Source organism: Dryobates pubescens, chromosome 12 (genome assembly GCF_014839835.1).
Source record: "Dryobates pubescens isolate bDryPub1 chromosome 12, bDryPub1.pri, whole genome shotgun sequence".
NCBI classification, from domain to species: Eukaryota; Metazoa; Chordata; class Aves; order Piciformes; family Picidae; genus Dryobates; species Dryobates pubescens.
This window is the reverse complement of record NC_071623.1, coordinates 33,919,843-33,935,965: the sequence shown is the minus strand read 5'-3', so window position 1 is coordinate 33,935,965 and position 16,123 is coordinate 33,919,843. Positions and strand designations below refer to the sequence as shown.

At 52.4% G+C, this 16,123-nt stretch overlaps 1 protein-coding gene across 2 annotated transcripts in view; it reads left to right on the top strand.

Annotated features, from left to right (window-relative positions):
* The first annotated feature begins 719 nt into the window (after positions 1-719).
* Positions 720-16,123, top strand: part of MOSPD2 (motile sperm domain containing 2) — a 38,040-nt gene continuing 22,636 nt past the window's right edge. Inside the window, exons 1-6 of one of the 2 annotated variants that reach the window (XM_054165845.1) lie at positions 720-780; positions 1,004-1,070; positions 10,433-10,588; positions 11,571-11,657; positions 13,863-14,017; positions 15,541-15,601. In XM_054165845.1, coding sequence (XP_054021820.1) covers positions 772-780; positions 1,004-1,070; positions 10,433-10,588; positions 11,571-11,657; positions 13,863-14,017; positions 15,541-15,601 — 535 coding nt within the window. In that variant the 5' untranslated portion in view covers positions 720-771. The remainder of the gene's footprint in view (positions 781-1,003; positions 1,071-10,432; positions 10,589-11,570; positions 11,658-13,862; positions 14,018-15,540; positions 15,602-16,123) is intronic. The other variant, XM_054165846.1, reaches the window with a different exon arrangement.

Here is a 16,123-nt window from a genome sequence, read left to right as displayed (position 1 = left end):
CAACGGTGCTTTGAATTCTTAAGCTCAAGCCTCTACTCAGCTGTAGACTTAATAAAAACCCCGGGTTTGTTCCTTCATTCTTGGTTAACTTACACAGCCCCTTTAAGGAGAAAGTTCTCTGAAGAAGAGTTTATTCTGTCGCCAAGCCAGCTCCTTTCCTCCCCCAGAGAAGCCCCCAGGACGCAGAGCAAGCCACGGCTGCCTCAGCTTTCACTCGGTACACGCTGACGCCCCCCGCCCGGCTCAGCCACCCCGCAGGGCTGCCTGCCTCGACCGGCTGAGGAGCCGCAGCAGCAGCCCCCAAGCCCCTCACACCCTTGGCCGGGTCTAGTCGCACCGAAGGGCTCCCACGGTGCTAGAAGCGGCTCAAGACCTGAGGTGGCAGCGGGCCCCGGCCCGGCGTACACCCGCAACCGCTGTTGACAAGGGCTGACAGCCATTAACGAACTCCCCACTCGGTCCAGCAACAGGAGAGACACGGCGATCGCAGACTCAGCACCGGCAAGGTCTTACCCGATCACCGGCAAGGTCGTACCCGGCGGCCCCCGGCCCCAGCCCAGCTCCGGACTCGGCAGGGCCAGCGGGAAGCGAACCGCGCGCCGCAGAGAGCATGCCGGGAGGCGCCGCTCCCCACCCATTGGCTGCGCTGTCGGCGTGGGGCGGGGCGCCGGCAGGCCCCGCCCCATCCGCGTCACGTGCCGCGCCCGTCGCCGCTCACGGGCGCTGCTGGGGCACCGGCGGCAGGGCCGGGCCGGGCGGCTCCGCCGGACCATGGCCGAGGTGAGAGCTCGTCCCTCCCCTCCCCCTCCCCTCCCCCTCCCCTCCCCCTCCCCTCCCCCTCCCCTCCCCCTCCCCTCCCCCTCCCCTCCCCCTCCCCTGCCCGCCGGCATTGGCTGGGGTTAGGGGCCGGGCCATGGCGGGGTCCGCCGAACAGGTGAGAGACTGGGGCTGCCTTGGGCCCCGGCTCTTCCCTTCCTTTCACGTCCTTCTTGTTTCCCCTCAGCAGCGACAGGACAAGGCCGCGCTGATAAGCGAGACCAGACGGCGCTTCGAGGCGGAGTGTCTGGCGGGTGAGCTGCGGCGGCTGGGCCGGGCCCGGCGGGCGCGGGGCTTGCCCGGTGCAGTTTGCCCTGGGGGCTCTGCGTGCCCGGGCGAGTGAGCTCTTGCCTCTTCTTCGGGTGGCCGGAGCTGCGGGATGGGCGTGCTGCGCAGAGCGGGGGGTTTCTCTTTTGGCTCTTGGTGCTCGCTTCTGGATCGTATGCTGGGACGCCGGGGCGCACGTCTGGGCTCTTTTGACTCGTGGTTGTGTTTGGTCGGCTCTAGTGCGGGGTCTGGGACGCTGCTGCGCTTTGGGCTGCCTGGACATGAATCACAGAATCACCAAGGTTGGAAGAGACCTCAAAGATCATCCAGTCCAACCTGTCACCCAACACCTCATGGCAGCTAAACCATGGCACCAAGTGCCACATCCAGTTCCCTCTTGAACACCTCCAGGGATGGGGACTCCACCACCTCCCTGGGCAGCACATCCCAATGGCCAACAACTCTCTCAGGGAAGAACTTTCTCCTCACCTCGAGCCTAAACCTCCCCTGGCACAGCTTGAGACTGTGTCCTCTTGTTCTGGTGCTGCTTGCCTGGGAGAAGAGATCAACCCCCACCTAGCTACAACCTCCCTTCAGGTAGTTGTAGAGAGCAATGAGGTCTCCCCTGAGCCTCCTCTTCTCCAGACTAAGCAACCCCAGCTCCCTCAGCCTCTCCTCCCAGGGCTGTGCTCCAGACCCCTCCCCAGCCTTGTTGCCCTTCTCTGGACACCTTCAAGTGTCTCAATGTCCTTCCTAACCTGAGGGGCCCAGAACTGGACATGGGACTCAAGGTGTGGCCTAACCAGTGCTGAGCACAGGGCACAATGACTTCCCTGTTCCTGCTGGCCACACTGTTCCTGATGCAGGCCAGGATGCCCTTGGCCTTCTTGGCCACCTGGGCACACTGCTGGCTCATGTTTAGGCAGCTGTCAATCAGCACCCACAGGTCCCTCTCTGGCAGCTCTCGGCCACTCTGCCCCCAGCCTGTAGCTCTGCATGGGGTTGCTGTGGCCAAAGTGCAGCACCTGGCACTTGGACTTGTTGAATGCCATCCCGTTGGACTCTGCCCATCTGTCCAGCCTGGCAAGGTCCCTCTGCAGAGCCCTCCTGTATAGGGGGATAGGAAAAGAAGAGTTCTCACCTCAAGCAGTTTACCAGCTGCTTTTCCAGAGTGACTTGCAGCTCAGATGCCTCTTGGCCTGCATGGAAACACTGTGTTCAGCTCCATCAGCAAGTGCAGCTGTTTGTAGACTTGTCAGCGAGGCCTGCGGGTGCTGGGGATGCCTGGGGCACAGGGAATGACCAGGCTAAACCTAGTTCCATCTTGGTTTAAGGTTGCTTTGCATTGCTTGTGATAAAGGACTATATAGTAGTGCAGTGTGCTAGTAACTGCAGCCAGCAGTGCATTTTATTATGACTAAGGACCTTATTAAAAACATGTCTCTATCTTATTTGAAATGCAAAGGCAGCAAGAGCCCAGCAGTTTGAGTCACCTGCATGTCCTTTAATACAAGTCTCAACCCTGCACACACACCCACCTTACTCTGATGCTCTTGATGAGAACCACAGAGGTTACCTGGTTGCCCCTTTTACTGAAGGGCTGCACACTTCCTCGGCTGCTTTGTGAGTGGCTGGAGCCCTTCTCATGTGAACCTGGGTCTTGGAACAACTTTGTCTCACATGATTGCTCCCCTGACCTTCCTAAAGGAAACTTTAAGCATCTCCCCTGTGGAGAGAGACTGAGAGCCCTGGGGCTGTTTAGTCTGGAGAGGAGAAGGCTGAGAGGGATCTGATCAATGTCTCTCAGTATCTAAGGGGTGGGTGTCAAGGGGAGGGGGCCAAGCTCTTTTGGGTGGTGCACAGCAATAAGCCAAGGAACAATGGACACCAACTTGAACATAAAAGGTTTCAGCTCAACAGGAGGAGAAACTTCTTTACAGTGAGGGGCAGAGGCCTGGAGCAGGCTGCCCAGAGAGGCTGTGGAGTCTCCTGCTCTGGAGCCTTTCCAACCCCACCTGGATGCGTTCCTGTGCAGTCTGCCCTGGGTGCTGCTGCTTTTGGTGGTGGGGTTGGACTGGATGATCTCTGGAGGTCCCTTCCAACCTCTGGCATTCTGTGATTCGTTGCCTTGGTCAGCAGTGACCTGTATTTATGGCAGGATTGCCAGAACAGTGCCTTGAGGAGCAGGGACCTTGTTTCCTTGTTTGGTGTCTCTGTGTCAATCAGGATGCCCGTGGCAGCTTTGAAGCTCCTTCTGAGGAAGGTGGAGGATCTTGGCTGCTAATGCTGTCAGTTAATGTCTGTATATCAATATGACAGATGATTTACTGTGCCTAGTGGTCTATTATCTCAGAGTCTCCCTCACACAAGAGTTGCTTTGGAAAGCCTTGATCTGCTTTGGACGGTTGCTGCTGGGAGGGAGTACTGGCTTTGCAAGTGGCCCATGCCTTGCAGTCCTGGAGGGCACAGGTTTCTCTGCTGGTAAGGAGGCCTCTGTGGGGCTGTGTGTCCCAGCCAGTAAACTAACTGGTGCTGCTGTAAGGTAAGCTGTAATCCTAGCTGCGGTATCCATGCACATGTTCTCAGTAAGCCCATTTTTGGGTCATGCTTTAGGGCTCTTGGCCCTTTCAAGAAAATAGGATTAGGGTTTGTTTTTCTTGGGGTTTACATTCTGAAGTCTCTCCCTCGAATTTAGGAGTGCCCTCAGCAAATTAATGTGGCCATGCTCCCATCAAGTGTGGAAACACCAAGGCCTCAGTTCTCTTGCAGTCCTTCAGCCTTTGCTCTGTGTTTTACAGTGTAGGGAGGGCTACATTTTTGTGTTGTGAGGGTAGGAATGATTGCTTCCCATCCAGCAGCTCCGGCCTGCCCTCAGAACACTGAGGAGCTGATGCTTTCTGTGGGTCTGGTGTGGACAGCCAGCTGTGAGCCTAGTTCTCTTCACAAGTGGGTTGCAAAGGTTAACGTTGGAGTGAAGCTTTCAGGTGCTTTGGTTTCTGGAGGTCGCAGCTATCGCTGCTGTAGTTTCCCTTTGAGGAAGACTGTTCCTGGTTATCCTGGAGCCTTGGTGCTTGTGTTATGAAGTGACTCTTCCATATGGAAGGGGTCACAGGTACTGACTGCTGTCCTCCCCACCCCGTCCCCTCCTGCAGGCACTGGCAGTGGTCACAAATGCTGTGGTGGTCATGCAGTACAGTGTGTCTTTGTTGTTGAATGGAAGCTTACAAGGGCTCTGGAATCCTGACTCTTGGTTGCAGTCAGTGCTTGGCAGTACACAATGGTTCAGATTAAACCAGGCTATACAAAAATGCAGAACTGGACCAGAAAGCAATATTGACCTGCCATAGCCAGTCCAGGGTGGTCAGGGTGGGATGGGAGAAGCTCTGAGCAGCTGGAAAGCACCAGCCACACGTTTCTGAAGCAGCCAGCTGTGTCACTGGTGTGACCAAGCAATGGCTTTAGTGGTCACTTTGCAGCCTGCAGTGTCACACACCCTTGGTGGCTCATGTCCCCAGAGCTTGCACAAGAGCTTCCTTGCTGAGGCTGTGCAGCAAACGTGGCCACGGAGGAGCTGTGGAGGGGAAGCTTGGCTGCTGTGAGAGCTGCCTGCAGAGCAGGGTTTGAGCTCTGGGGCTGGTGTTTCCAGTCAGTGTTGTGGCTGTACTTGAACTGCAGCTCTGGTGAGGAATGTTTGTCCCTAGCAAGCATCTTGCTGATGCTGAGCAGGTCCTGTTGGAGCAGCAGACCAGCAAATGCTTTGTGCTGTGGCAGGTGCACAGACTACACATTTTGGCCGTTTTGGGCTCATTTCTGCTCTATCTGTTTGGATCTTTGTGGAGCTGATGTAAATGACTTGTGTGGTGACAGGAGCAAGGGAAACAAAAGGTCCTTCTTCTAGGAGTGGCTGGTGCTGGCAGTGTGCTCCAGCAGCCTTCAGTGCAGTTGTGTTCTTCAGAGATTTCTAAAACCAGCTTCTTTGTCTGTTTCGATATTCCAGTGGGAGCTGTGAAGCAGCGAGTTCTGCTGGATTCCCCCCCCCAGGTGTTTTCCACACTTCCTTTGACATATTTGGCCTTTCTTATTGCCTGCATTCCATGCCTCTCCCATTCACACCCTCTGCCTTTCTCCTTTGGGCAAGGCTTAATTTTCATGAAAAGGTTTTGCCAGGCAAATTTCCCCCTGCCATTGCAGACACTGAATCTCATCATGATGCTGTGAGTCAGGAGCAAGCTTGGGGGTTTGACTGGCTGACTGCAAGTCACATCTTAGACATAGGGAGCACTCTCTAGAAAGAAAGCCTGATGTGGCTGCTGGAGAGAAGAATGTTTTGAACAGCTCTCTGTGTGTTGATGCTCTGAAGAATCTGTTCTCTCCAGTCGTTGGCTTTCACAGTGAGAAATGCTGGAAGCACCAGATAGGAAACACACAGGCAGGATAAACACTGTGCCTTCAGAGAGAGCTGTGTGATAGTGGCTGTGAGCTTCCTGCTGGGCTCTGGGGGTGTTCAGCTTTGCTGTCAGTTCAGACTGATCACAGTTTGTGAAGGGTTACTTCATTTGGCTATGGAGCTCACTGCAGTAACTCCTCGTTGGGTGGATGTTCTTCACCCTGTCCCTGGATGGACACAGACCTCCTGAAAGAGCTTTCAGTCCCTTGCCAGTTTCCTCATCCAGCGGCTGAAGGCACTTCCCTGAGTGGGTTTAGTGCAGAGCTGAATGCTGGGCACCAGCAGCCAGTTAAAATGAGTTCCTCTTGCTAGCCAGGGTCAGAGCAGTGGTTATGACCACTGCAGAGCTGGGTCCTGGCTGCAGCAGCCCCAGGCAGCAGTTAAATTGCAGCTCCCCAGGTTCCTGCACAGTGAGGTGTGGGGGTTTCTCTATTCAGAAGTACCTGGTTGCCATCCCTGCTTGGCTTTTGGCAGGACTTGTTCTGTAGCTTTGAGTCTTTAGACAGGACTCTCCCTCCAGGAGAGCTCTTTGCAGCGTGGGAATTCAGTGCTTCTCAGGATGAAGGCAGTGTGGAGCTTAGCTGTGCTGCCTGTTCCTCATTCCTGGAGTCTCTCCTACATTCTTACTCAGTATCCTCAGGTTTGTTCCTTTTCCCAGAGCACGAGCGTCAGCAGGAGCCGCAGCGGGGCAGCACTGCTCTGCTGCTGCTGCTGCAGCAGGCACCGAGGGCCAGGAGGGAAGGGATGGCACACCTTGTGCCCCACATCATTTCACGGGCTCCTCCACTGGGAGCGCTGCAGCCGAGTTCTCCTGGGCTCTGGAGTTCTTCCCAGGGCTGCTTTTCATCACAGCACAGGGAGTGCAGTGGAGTTTCACTGTGCATTTCTCAGCTTGAAGACCAATATTAAAGGGCAGCAAAGGAGGAGCAGCACTCCTGCCTTGAAGAAAACAGGAAGGCAAGTAGTAGAAGGCAGTCTTCTTCCTTGACCCCAAGTGTTCCATGAGGGAACAAAAGTACCTTCAAGTAGCCAATTTTAAAATAAAGGTAAATACAACTAAGAACTTTGGAACCTCTCAAGCTCACTCTGGGACCTGGTCAGTCTTTCTGCCCAGCCAAATATTCCTGCAGGGCTTTTGGCTAAGGGCATGAGGAGAGCTGTTTGGACTTCTCCTTCTTGTTGGCTCCTCCTCCCTCACATTTAAGTTAGAGCTGGATTTGAATGCTCTGGCAAAGGTCTCATTTGCTGAGCAGGTTCCTTCTCTGGCTTTTCTGGCTCTGAGGCTTGCTCAGCTCCTGCACAACTTGCCAGCTGAGCAGAAAGGTCCTGCAGTGTCCTGGGTTTGCCTCTCCCACCGGCTGTGGGGCTGTTCTGGGGTATATTTGTGGCTTTCTCTCTCCCTTGCTGAACAGAAGCAGCTGTGAATGCTGTTCCTCCTGCGACATTGTGGGCAAGCAGGGTGTGTTCCAAAGGCTTTATCAAACTCTGCTTGTTATGGCCTTGGAGATGCCCTTCCCCTGAGCAGGGGGTGACCAAGCAGTGTCTCAGCATCTTAGTACCAGTTCTACAGGGGTGAAGTAGCAAGCACTTAATTTTTCTAGTGAGAAGAGCATCAGGCTATCTTTACAGGCAGCTGAGGTGGCTAGGCTGGGAGGGTGCCTGAGGTGACACACTTCACCTGCATTTCCTTTTCAGTGCCCCTCAAATTCTGTTCCCTCTTTGGCCTTGCAGTTGTTGTGCTGCCTGTGTATAAATTGTTGAGGAACCTAAAGGTCTAATTCTCTTTCAACTAACTCTATTTTTACTCCAGACATGTCTAATTCTCCAGTATCTGCAGTCAGGTGTTCCCTGGGTGATTTAAAGTTCAGGTTGTTTGAAAACACATTTCCAGATGTTTACAGCAGTATGAGAAATGTGACAGGTCTGGAAGGAGCTCTTCTCTGAAGTGACAGTCTCAGTGACTGGCTGATTGGAGGGGCTCCAGCAGCTCCATCTCACTGCTTTGTGAGATAAAACAGCCTTTGCTGGCTTCATATTTCATCCCAAATGTTACTTAATTTTGTACCAACCACTGGATGAATCAGGTAAGATTAAGAGTAATCAGCACTCCTTTTCCAGCAGTCTTATGTGAATGAAAAGCTGTTACCCTGCAAGCAGCTGTGAGGGCAGGGTCTGAGCAGCTGGTCCTGGCTTAGTGCTGTGGTGCATGTGTGAATTTGGACTGCTTGTGTCACCCTGCTGAGCACTTAGCTGCTGAAGAGAGCAACAAGGTTTTCCTTTTTTCAGCTCTCCCTGCCTCTCAGTGCAGCTTGGATTGCCATTGCTCTTGGGAGCTTGGAGGCAGTGGTGGCTGGGCTGCTTTGGGTTGGTTTTCCCATTTCTCTTTCATTGTCTTAAAACACTCACAGGATGGCAGGGGGTGGAAGGCACCCAAGAAGATCATGGAGTCCAACCACCCTGCCAGAGCAGTTACAGCTGCTGGGTTGGTTTGGGGCTTTTCTCTGTAGTGTGGTGGGGTTTTTTGCTGGTGGGTGTTTTTGTCTTAGTTTGTTTCTTGTCTCATTCTAGAAGTTCAGAGGTTGGGAGGAATGTAGTTGGTCCAGGATCTGGTGTTCTGGGGCATGTTCCACATCATGCTATGTGCAGCTTCTTTGGTGGTTTGATGAGGATCCACTATTGTCACCCTGACAGGTCTGCTCTCAGATGGGTCCTGGAGCAAGGACAGCCTCAGGAAGTGTGGAACAAGGATTATCCTCTGAATTTCCACCTAGGTGTCTGGGTTTGCTCTTTGCACAGTGCCCAGGTCCCTGGCACAAGCAGGGACTGACCTCGGAAGACAGCTTGGCTGATTAGCTGCAGTCGGTCTTCGCTGGCAGCTTGTGGGGGATGAAGATAATGAAACCAAGTTGAATTCCAGAAGCTCAGGCTCTGGAGATGTGTGATACTGATACTGAAGTAAAGCTTTGCTCTGGCCAAGCCCTAGCTTGCTGTGGCTGTGAGCAGCTGTGTGTGTGGCAGAGCTGGGAGGCCGTGGCTCAGCCAGGCCGTGGCTCAGCCAGGCCGTGGCTCAGCCAGGCCAGTGCTGGCTGCAGCTGTGCTGTACAGGACAGGATCTCTGAAGGAGCTCTGGGGTGGGATGCCTGTTAAACAAGGAAAGGCTGAGCAGTCCTTCTGGCCTTGCAAGTTATCAGTGCTTGACTGGGAAAGGCACTTACTGGCCTGCTTGAAGCTGGAATTCAGCCTTGCTGTGAGCAGAAGGTAAGACTGAGATGACCTGCAGGAATCTGCTCCAATGTCATCTCTTTGTGCTCCTGACTTGAAGCTAGGTGCTGTGACCATTTCTCAGGGAAACAGCCCTAATAATCATCACCAAATCTCAAATGAGCACTTGAGACTTTACAAATTTTAATACCCCAAATCTCTGCCATTTGTTCCCTCTGTGCTTGATTCTGGAACAACAGAAATTAACCAGCAGTTCAGGCTGGTGCTGGGTGTTCACAGAATCACAGAATCCATCTGGCTGGAAGAGACCTCAGAAGTCATCCAGTCCACTTTGTTTGGCTTATCCACTGGAGAGGTTTTGTGGGTTGGAGGCAAAATTGTGTGTAGAATGAAGCAAGCAGGGAACTAAGATGGAGGAAAGTAGCTTTTGACTCTAGGCATGGCTAAGGAACAAGATGAGGTGCTGGGATGGCATCAAAGGAAGGAGAAGGTTGAATGCTGATGCAGGCACCAATCAGATGGAGGAGTTGCACTCCCGAGTGCATCTCTTCACATTCAACAACAGCCTTTGGTGGATGAGGCATTTGAACAGGTTGTGTTGCCTCCTTGGAGAGGCAGAGTGTATAAAGGCAAGACAGTGACATAGGTCCTGTCTTTGCAGGTAGGCTAGAAAACCAAGGTGCTGTCAGAGCTCGGTGGTGTCTGTCTTCCCACCTTCCTCAGAGCTAAGGTACCTTGGCTGAGGTGCTCCACCCGAAAGCAGCGAGGCACAATTCCGAGTCACTTGCCAGCTGTTTCTATCCTGATGGCCCTGAAAGCAGTTGTTCTGAGGCTCTTGCTGCAGAGGAAGGAGGAGTCTTTCAAGCATGTGAAAGTGAACAGCTAGGCTTAACGTTGTGATTAGCATGAAAAAAGGTTAAGTGAGTAATTTCAGAGCTTCTGAGAGGTGTGCTAACAGTCTATCAGTGCTCCTTGCCTTCAGAAGCCTTTGTCTACCATGAGCTCTTGATCTACACTCCAGTTATGCAGGCTGCTCCAAGAGGAGCATTGCTCTTTAACCTGAGCCTCAGTTTCAGCATGTCAACAATAAAAAGAAGCACATTTAGGCATATTGCAAACTTTCCTTTAAAAGAAGTAGAATGTAAGGAGTAGCAGCAGCTCCTGAGGTGCTTCCTGAAGCACATTAGCCTGCTGTGCTGCTGCCAGCCTGCTAGCAGAGAGGACAGTCAGCAGGACGTGGATCCTTGGGCTATCTACCGATACTAGTCTGCAGCCTGTGTGTACTGCTGCCTGGTCTGCTCTGGTGTGTGGGTGCATGAGCACAGAGCAGGCCCTGCCAGTAAGGAGCTGAATCCAGCTCTCGGTCTCTATTGGCGTTGTCTGAGCGTTCAGCACGAGTACACGTGCTAATAAACACGGAGGAGTTTGAGGTCATGACAGAACCTTGGGCTTAGAAATGTGCCCCTGCCCATGCTGCCTTGCTTTCTCCTGTGTTTTCTGGCCAAGAATCACAACACGTGTCTGTGGTGAGAGTCCTGAATCCCAGCAGAGCAGAGCTTGTGCTCAGCTTCTCGTGCAGAGCTTTGCTGGGGTGGAGGCTGTCGCGGGAGCCCTGCGTGCCTGCTGGACGCTTGTTGGAACTAGCAGCTGTGTCCTGACAGCCCTTGCTTTGTTTGCCAGATAAATCAGATAAATATGACTCTAGAGACGTGGAGAGGCTTCAGCAGGACGATCAGTGGGTCGAGAGCTATTTGATTTGGCGCCACGATGTCGTGGACGACACCTTGAAGATGATCGATGAAAGCTTTCAGTGGAGGAAGGAGTACACAGTCAATGGTAAGCTGTGGTTGTGATGGTTTGCTGGTGTGTCTGGCATTCCTCTTGGCCTACAACTGGCTTCTGCCTGTGGTTTCCTTGAGCATCCTTTGAGGATGTAGGTGCCACAGAGCTGAGAAAAGCTTCTGCTCATTTAAAACCCCCAAATGGCACAACTGTTGTGCTGATGCTGAACCACTCCTGTCCTGCTGCCCCTGTGCCTGTTGGAAGGTTCAGGGGGAGGCAGGCAGCGCTCTCCTGGGTTGTCTTTGTGGCTTTGCTGGAATGAAGCAAAGAACACAATGCACAGATCCCAGGGCTCTGTGGTGGCTGCGCTGGTCTGGAGACAGATCTTACTTTGTACGGCGAGAGGGTGTTGAGAGTGAGCTCTGGCTGCAGGACATAGAACAGAATACACAGAATACATAGAATAAACCAGGTTGGAAGAGACCTTCAAGATCACCGCGTCCAACCCATCAACCAATCCAACACCACCTAAACAACTAACCCATAGCACCAAGCACCCTATCAAGTCTCCTCCTGAACACCTCCAATGATGGTGACTCCACCACCTCCCCAGGCAGCCCATTCCAATGGGCAATCACTCTCTCTGTATAGAACTTCTTCCTAACATCTAGCCTGAACCTCCCCTGGCGCAGCCTGAGACTGTGTCCTCTTGTTCTCTCCACAGCCTGAACCAAAGGGTAGAGCAAGAGGGCCTGCAGACCTCAGCAAAAATTACCCTTTGCAATATTTCTTCTTACATAAATAACTTCAATTCTCACTCCTCTCTCAGTGGATTGAACTGCACAGCAGGAGAGGAGGCAGTAAGGGCTTCAGGAGAGCCATGTTTGCATCGGTTCAGGAGAGGCCTTGCCGAGTGGTTCACAGAAACCATTTTGTTACTTGCTACCGGGCTCCTGCATTGCTAGGGACTCCTCTCAATGCATTTGCAGTGTGACTGTTCCTGTTTGCTGACATGCTCTCTCCTCTGGCTTTGCAGACTTGACAGAAGCTGCCCTTCCCAAGTGGCTGTTTGAGAGCGGCGCGCTCTTCCTGCACGGGTACGATAAGGAGGGCTATAAGCTGTGTAAGTCACACGGAGCAGAGCAGCCTGCCTGCAGTCACTGACCATTGGGGTTTGTGTCCAGCATCTAACATCCCTTATGAAGAGCCAGTGTAGCAAAAATAGAGGTAGCTAAATGTTAGCCACTGCTGCTGTTCACCGTGAGGGCCTCTGGCCACAGGAGTGGAGGGAGGGAACTTGGCAGGTTTCAGAAGTCAGAGCTCCTTTCCCTGCTGCGAATGCAGCTTGGCTCTGCTGCTGAAGTTCCTGTTTTGTTCTGTGTGACTGCTGCAGATGTTCACTTCTGCACTGCATTGCCACTGCTGTTCCAGCAGCACGCATCCTGGCACACGTGCAGTGCTTCACAGGGGGCCTGCAATGGCTTTCTTGGGGTTTTGGGGGTTTTTCACTTTTTCTGATGCCTTTGAAACGCTCAGGAACATTGTGGGCAGCTGAGAAGTGTTGGAGACCAAACTCCCAGGTTATGTGGTTACCTTCTAGCAACTGAAGAACAAAATCTGTAGGGAAACAGTAAATACTGCCAGGACTCTCCTGTGCTGTGTATCAGATGGTCAGTACAGGCTGCAAGTGAGTCTGCTCTAACATCTCTCATGTTCACTTTTTCATGGAGATGCACTCCTGTGGCTTTCTAAACAAACCACTCCTGAGGCTGCCCAAGCAGTGATCTTGAGCCTTATAAAAACAAAAGCATCAAAGGTGTGATTCTGCTTCTCCTTGCTTGACAAGAGCTGGCTGGTAGCAGACATACAGCAGCCATGCAGTCTGTTACAAGGGTGACTACTTCACACACCAGCAGGATTCCCTTAATCACACCATGAGCACATCCTGCCTCCCCTGGAAGCTCTCAGTGCTGTGTGTGAGATTGCTTCTTGGTTATGCTTCATGAGGTGCTGGCTTCCAGGGTAAGTATTCAGGGGTGTATGGTGCTGATACCTGTCTGTAGCAGTTGGAAAGCTGCTGGTGGTTGTGCTGGGGTGCTCAGGCTGGTGATACCGAGGGGGAGGGAGGACAGAGAGGCTTTCACATCAGTGCTTGGACTGAGGAAGCTCTGAATTGTTCCATGACCAGAATGAGTGAGTCAGTAAATGATGATTTGCAATTTGTTGTCATGTAAAGATGGCTAATGGCTCAGCTTTCCACACCTGAAGTGCTGCTTGTGTGAATGCTAGCTGGGCTGGAATATCTGACCAGGCTGTGTCACAGCTGGCAGGTCCTGCTTGGTCAGCGTTGGAGAGCTTCTGGGCCACGTGCTCTGCTCTCCTTGTTTGTAAATGGACTCACCAAGTACAAAGGAGCTCTTCAGGAGCTGTTGGTTGCTTCACAAGAGTTCTGTTTTTGGATGGAGCTCTTTGTGAAGTGCTGAACTCACAGCTCCAGGCTGATCTGCTGTGCTTTCAAGAAAGCTGCTTTCTGTACACGAGCCAGAGTGGTTTTTAGTTCAGTTGGAAGCAAAAGGCTTCCCAAGTCTGGGGAGGAAAACATCAGACTGGCCATGCAAGGGCTGTCAGAGCTTGGCTGATTGTGGGGGTGTAGAGGTACCAGCAGTGAAGGCTGCTCCTCATAGTGCTGCCTGGAGTATTTCTTTCCCCACTTCACTGTACAATCAGTGGTTTGGTTTCAGACACTTCTCTGAACTCTGTGACTTTGAGCCATGCTGCTTGCAATGGAACAGCTTTGTCTGGCTGACTCCTTGCAGGAGACTGTGTGTGTGGCTGTCACATTTATACCATTGCTCAGTTTGTGGAGAAGTCTGTTGCTTTTTGTATAATCCATGACGTGTGTGGAAGTAGTTTCTCAGGAGGTGTCAACCACAGAAACCTAACCAAAGAAACAAATTCCATGAGACAGCAGCCCTTGGAATGCCTGCAGAGCACAGAAGCCTGTCTGAGGGCCCTGCTGATGCAGTGTGGAAGTATGGAATGATGACAGCCTAGATGGAGAGTGGTCCTTACATGCATGGGAAGCATTTCTGCCCTCTTCCTCCTGTGCTGCCATTCTTTGTATTGTCAGTACTGATACCACAACAAGAGCAAGGAGAGGCAATCAGCTGGGTTGGGTTGGCCCTTCAGCGGTCACACAGGCAGTCCAGGTGTGGAATGCCAGCCCAGGGGCGAGTGTCAGTCGGTCCTGTACAGTTACTTGCATGCTTTCTGTTGGTTTGGATCTTTTTTTTCAGCTCTTCTGTGTTTTTTTCTTTCTTTTAACAAGTTTGGTTCAGAGTGAAGCACCATGTAAGAGACCCTAAACAGCAACTTGAGAAAAAGAAACTGGTAGCTTTTTGGTTAGAACATTATGCAAAGAGAGATCATGGAAAGCCCTTAACAGTGGTGTTTGACATGTCTGAAACTGGGATCAGTCACATAGTAAGTATTGTGTCTCTCAGACTGCTTTCTGCATTACCCTTGTGTCCCTGGCAAGAGGGGAGCCTGTGCAGCCCTCAACAGCTACCCAGCAGTTGCTGACCTCAGTGGTGCGTGGAGCTCCTCCCCAGGGCACTAGCAGGTTGCACAACTCTGTTGTTATATTAACTGTAAGCCTTGTGCAGCACACTAGAAACTGGCTTTGAGTTTGGCTAAGCCAGAGGCTGTGGAGCAGCTGCTCACCAGCTTGCTTTGTCTTGGGTGGCTGTAGTAGAATTTGGTTTTTAAGCACCTAAAAGGCAATAGGCTGAGCCATCTCTATCATGAATTCAGCTGCTGCCAGGTCTTCAGCAGCTCCATTTTCATTGTCATTCTTTGGGATGCATCAGTCAAGAGTGAGGGGTGGGGAAATGGGGTAATGGTGAAGCATGAAAACCCTTGGTGGCTGAGAGCTTTGGTCTGTCCTACACCAGCAGCATCTTCAGCTGACAGCTCTGCTCCTGGCTCCCCATCCCTCTGTCTCCTGTGCATTTCAAGTCTTCCCTTCTGAAGTCCCTGCATGGATCTCTCTCCAGCCATTGAGCTTTGCTGTGAAGAGAGCAGCTCACCAAGGAGGCATTGCTGTCAGTGTTCCTCTTAACCAAGCCTCCTGGCAGTGCAGTGCTGGCCCTGCTGGGGCAGAGACCTGCTTCCTACGGCCGCCTCGCAGCTGCAGGAGGAGAGGAGGTGTCTGGATGTCACCAGATGCAGTGGAGCTCTGACTTGTAGGCCTCCCAGACTCAGCTTTATACTTGGTCAGAAATATCTCCAGTGCCTTTTCAGTTCCTTGCCCAACATGCTGGCTTTGCTGCAAGCTGCTTCCTCCAAACTTGGCCTTACCTAAGCAAGATACTCAGCTCTTTATTCAGGCATTTAGCCAAAGTTCTGATGCATTTCTGGGTGTCCTACAGGCTGAAGGAGGAGCAGTGTGGATCAGTCACCTCTGAGTGAGTGGGGATCATTCCAAAGGTTGCCATTAGAGCTGTGAGTTGTACTGACTGGAAGAGCAGGGCTTCCCCTCTGCTTTGGCATGGACCTGCAGCATGGCAGGATCCAGGAGGAGCTGTTCCCAGCAACTGTTTCCTGTTTGTGAGGCAGAGTGGGATCACTGCTGGGCTGAGCTGGAGGTGCAGCTCAGTGTGGTTTCCAGTCAGTGTCCAGGCTTTATGCTTCTGTCAAGCTTCTGTGCTGCTGAAGGTTTCTCTTCCTGTAGAGATTCCAGCCTGCTGCTGCTCTGCAGTAGTTTAGGTCCCTAGCTCCCTGCACTGATAGTAGGGCTGCTGACTTTTCTTAGATCAGAGCCCAAAGCCTGACCATAGTCCTGCAGCAATCCAAGGAGGTGAAAAGCATTGCAGTGGGGTTGGATGGTGTTTGTAGTCACACAGCCAATGCCAGGGAGTGCAAACTGTGCTGCTCAGTGAATGCCTCCCTGAGCCTGTGTCTGCTGTGCTGATACCTGCTGTGTCTCATCTCTGCTCTCCTTGCAGGACTTGGATTTTGTTCGGTTCATCGTCAACTGCTTCACAGACTACTACCCAAACTTCCTCAGTAAGTACTGCCTGGCACCTCCTGGGCACTGCCCTCAAGGTGCTGCAGGGTGTGGGCAGATCATTGCTGCATGTGCCTCGTGGTAGCTGCATGGAGCACAGAGGGGCTCCAAGTCTGGAATGGCTTTGTGCTGGTGAGTCAGCACAGCTTCAGCCTGTAAAGGAACTCCACAAACCCCAACTCTTTCCATCAGATAACCTAACTCAGATTCAAAACTGATTTAAGCATCTGCTAGAGCTGACCTGGCCTGGTTTTGCCTTCTCTCCTTGTTACTTGGGTGCAAGCTTTGCAGGCTTGCATGGCAGTCGGTGTCCATTAGGAGCCTGCAGGGGACAAAGGATAAAAGCCTGTAGGAGTTTGTAGGGAGCAGGGGAGCAAGGCTTGTTTGTGTGCACACCTGCCTGCTAGTTCTTTGTGGACAGTTTCTGATGGCTCCTCTGGCACCAGTTCTAAATTTGAGGTGAAATGTGGCTGCAAACACTGACATTGTGTCCAGCAGCTCCTTGAGCTCTGCATGTTGAA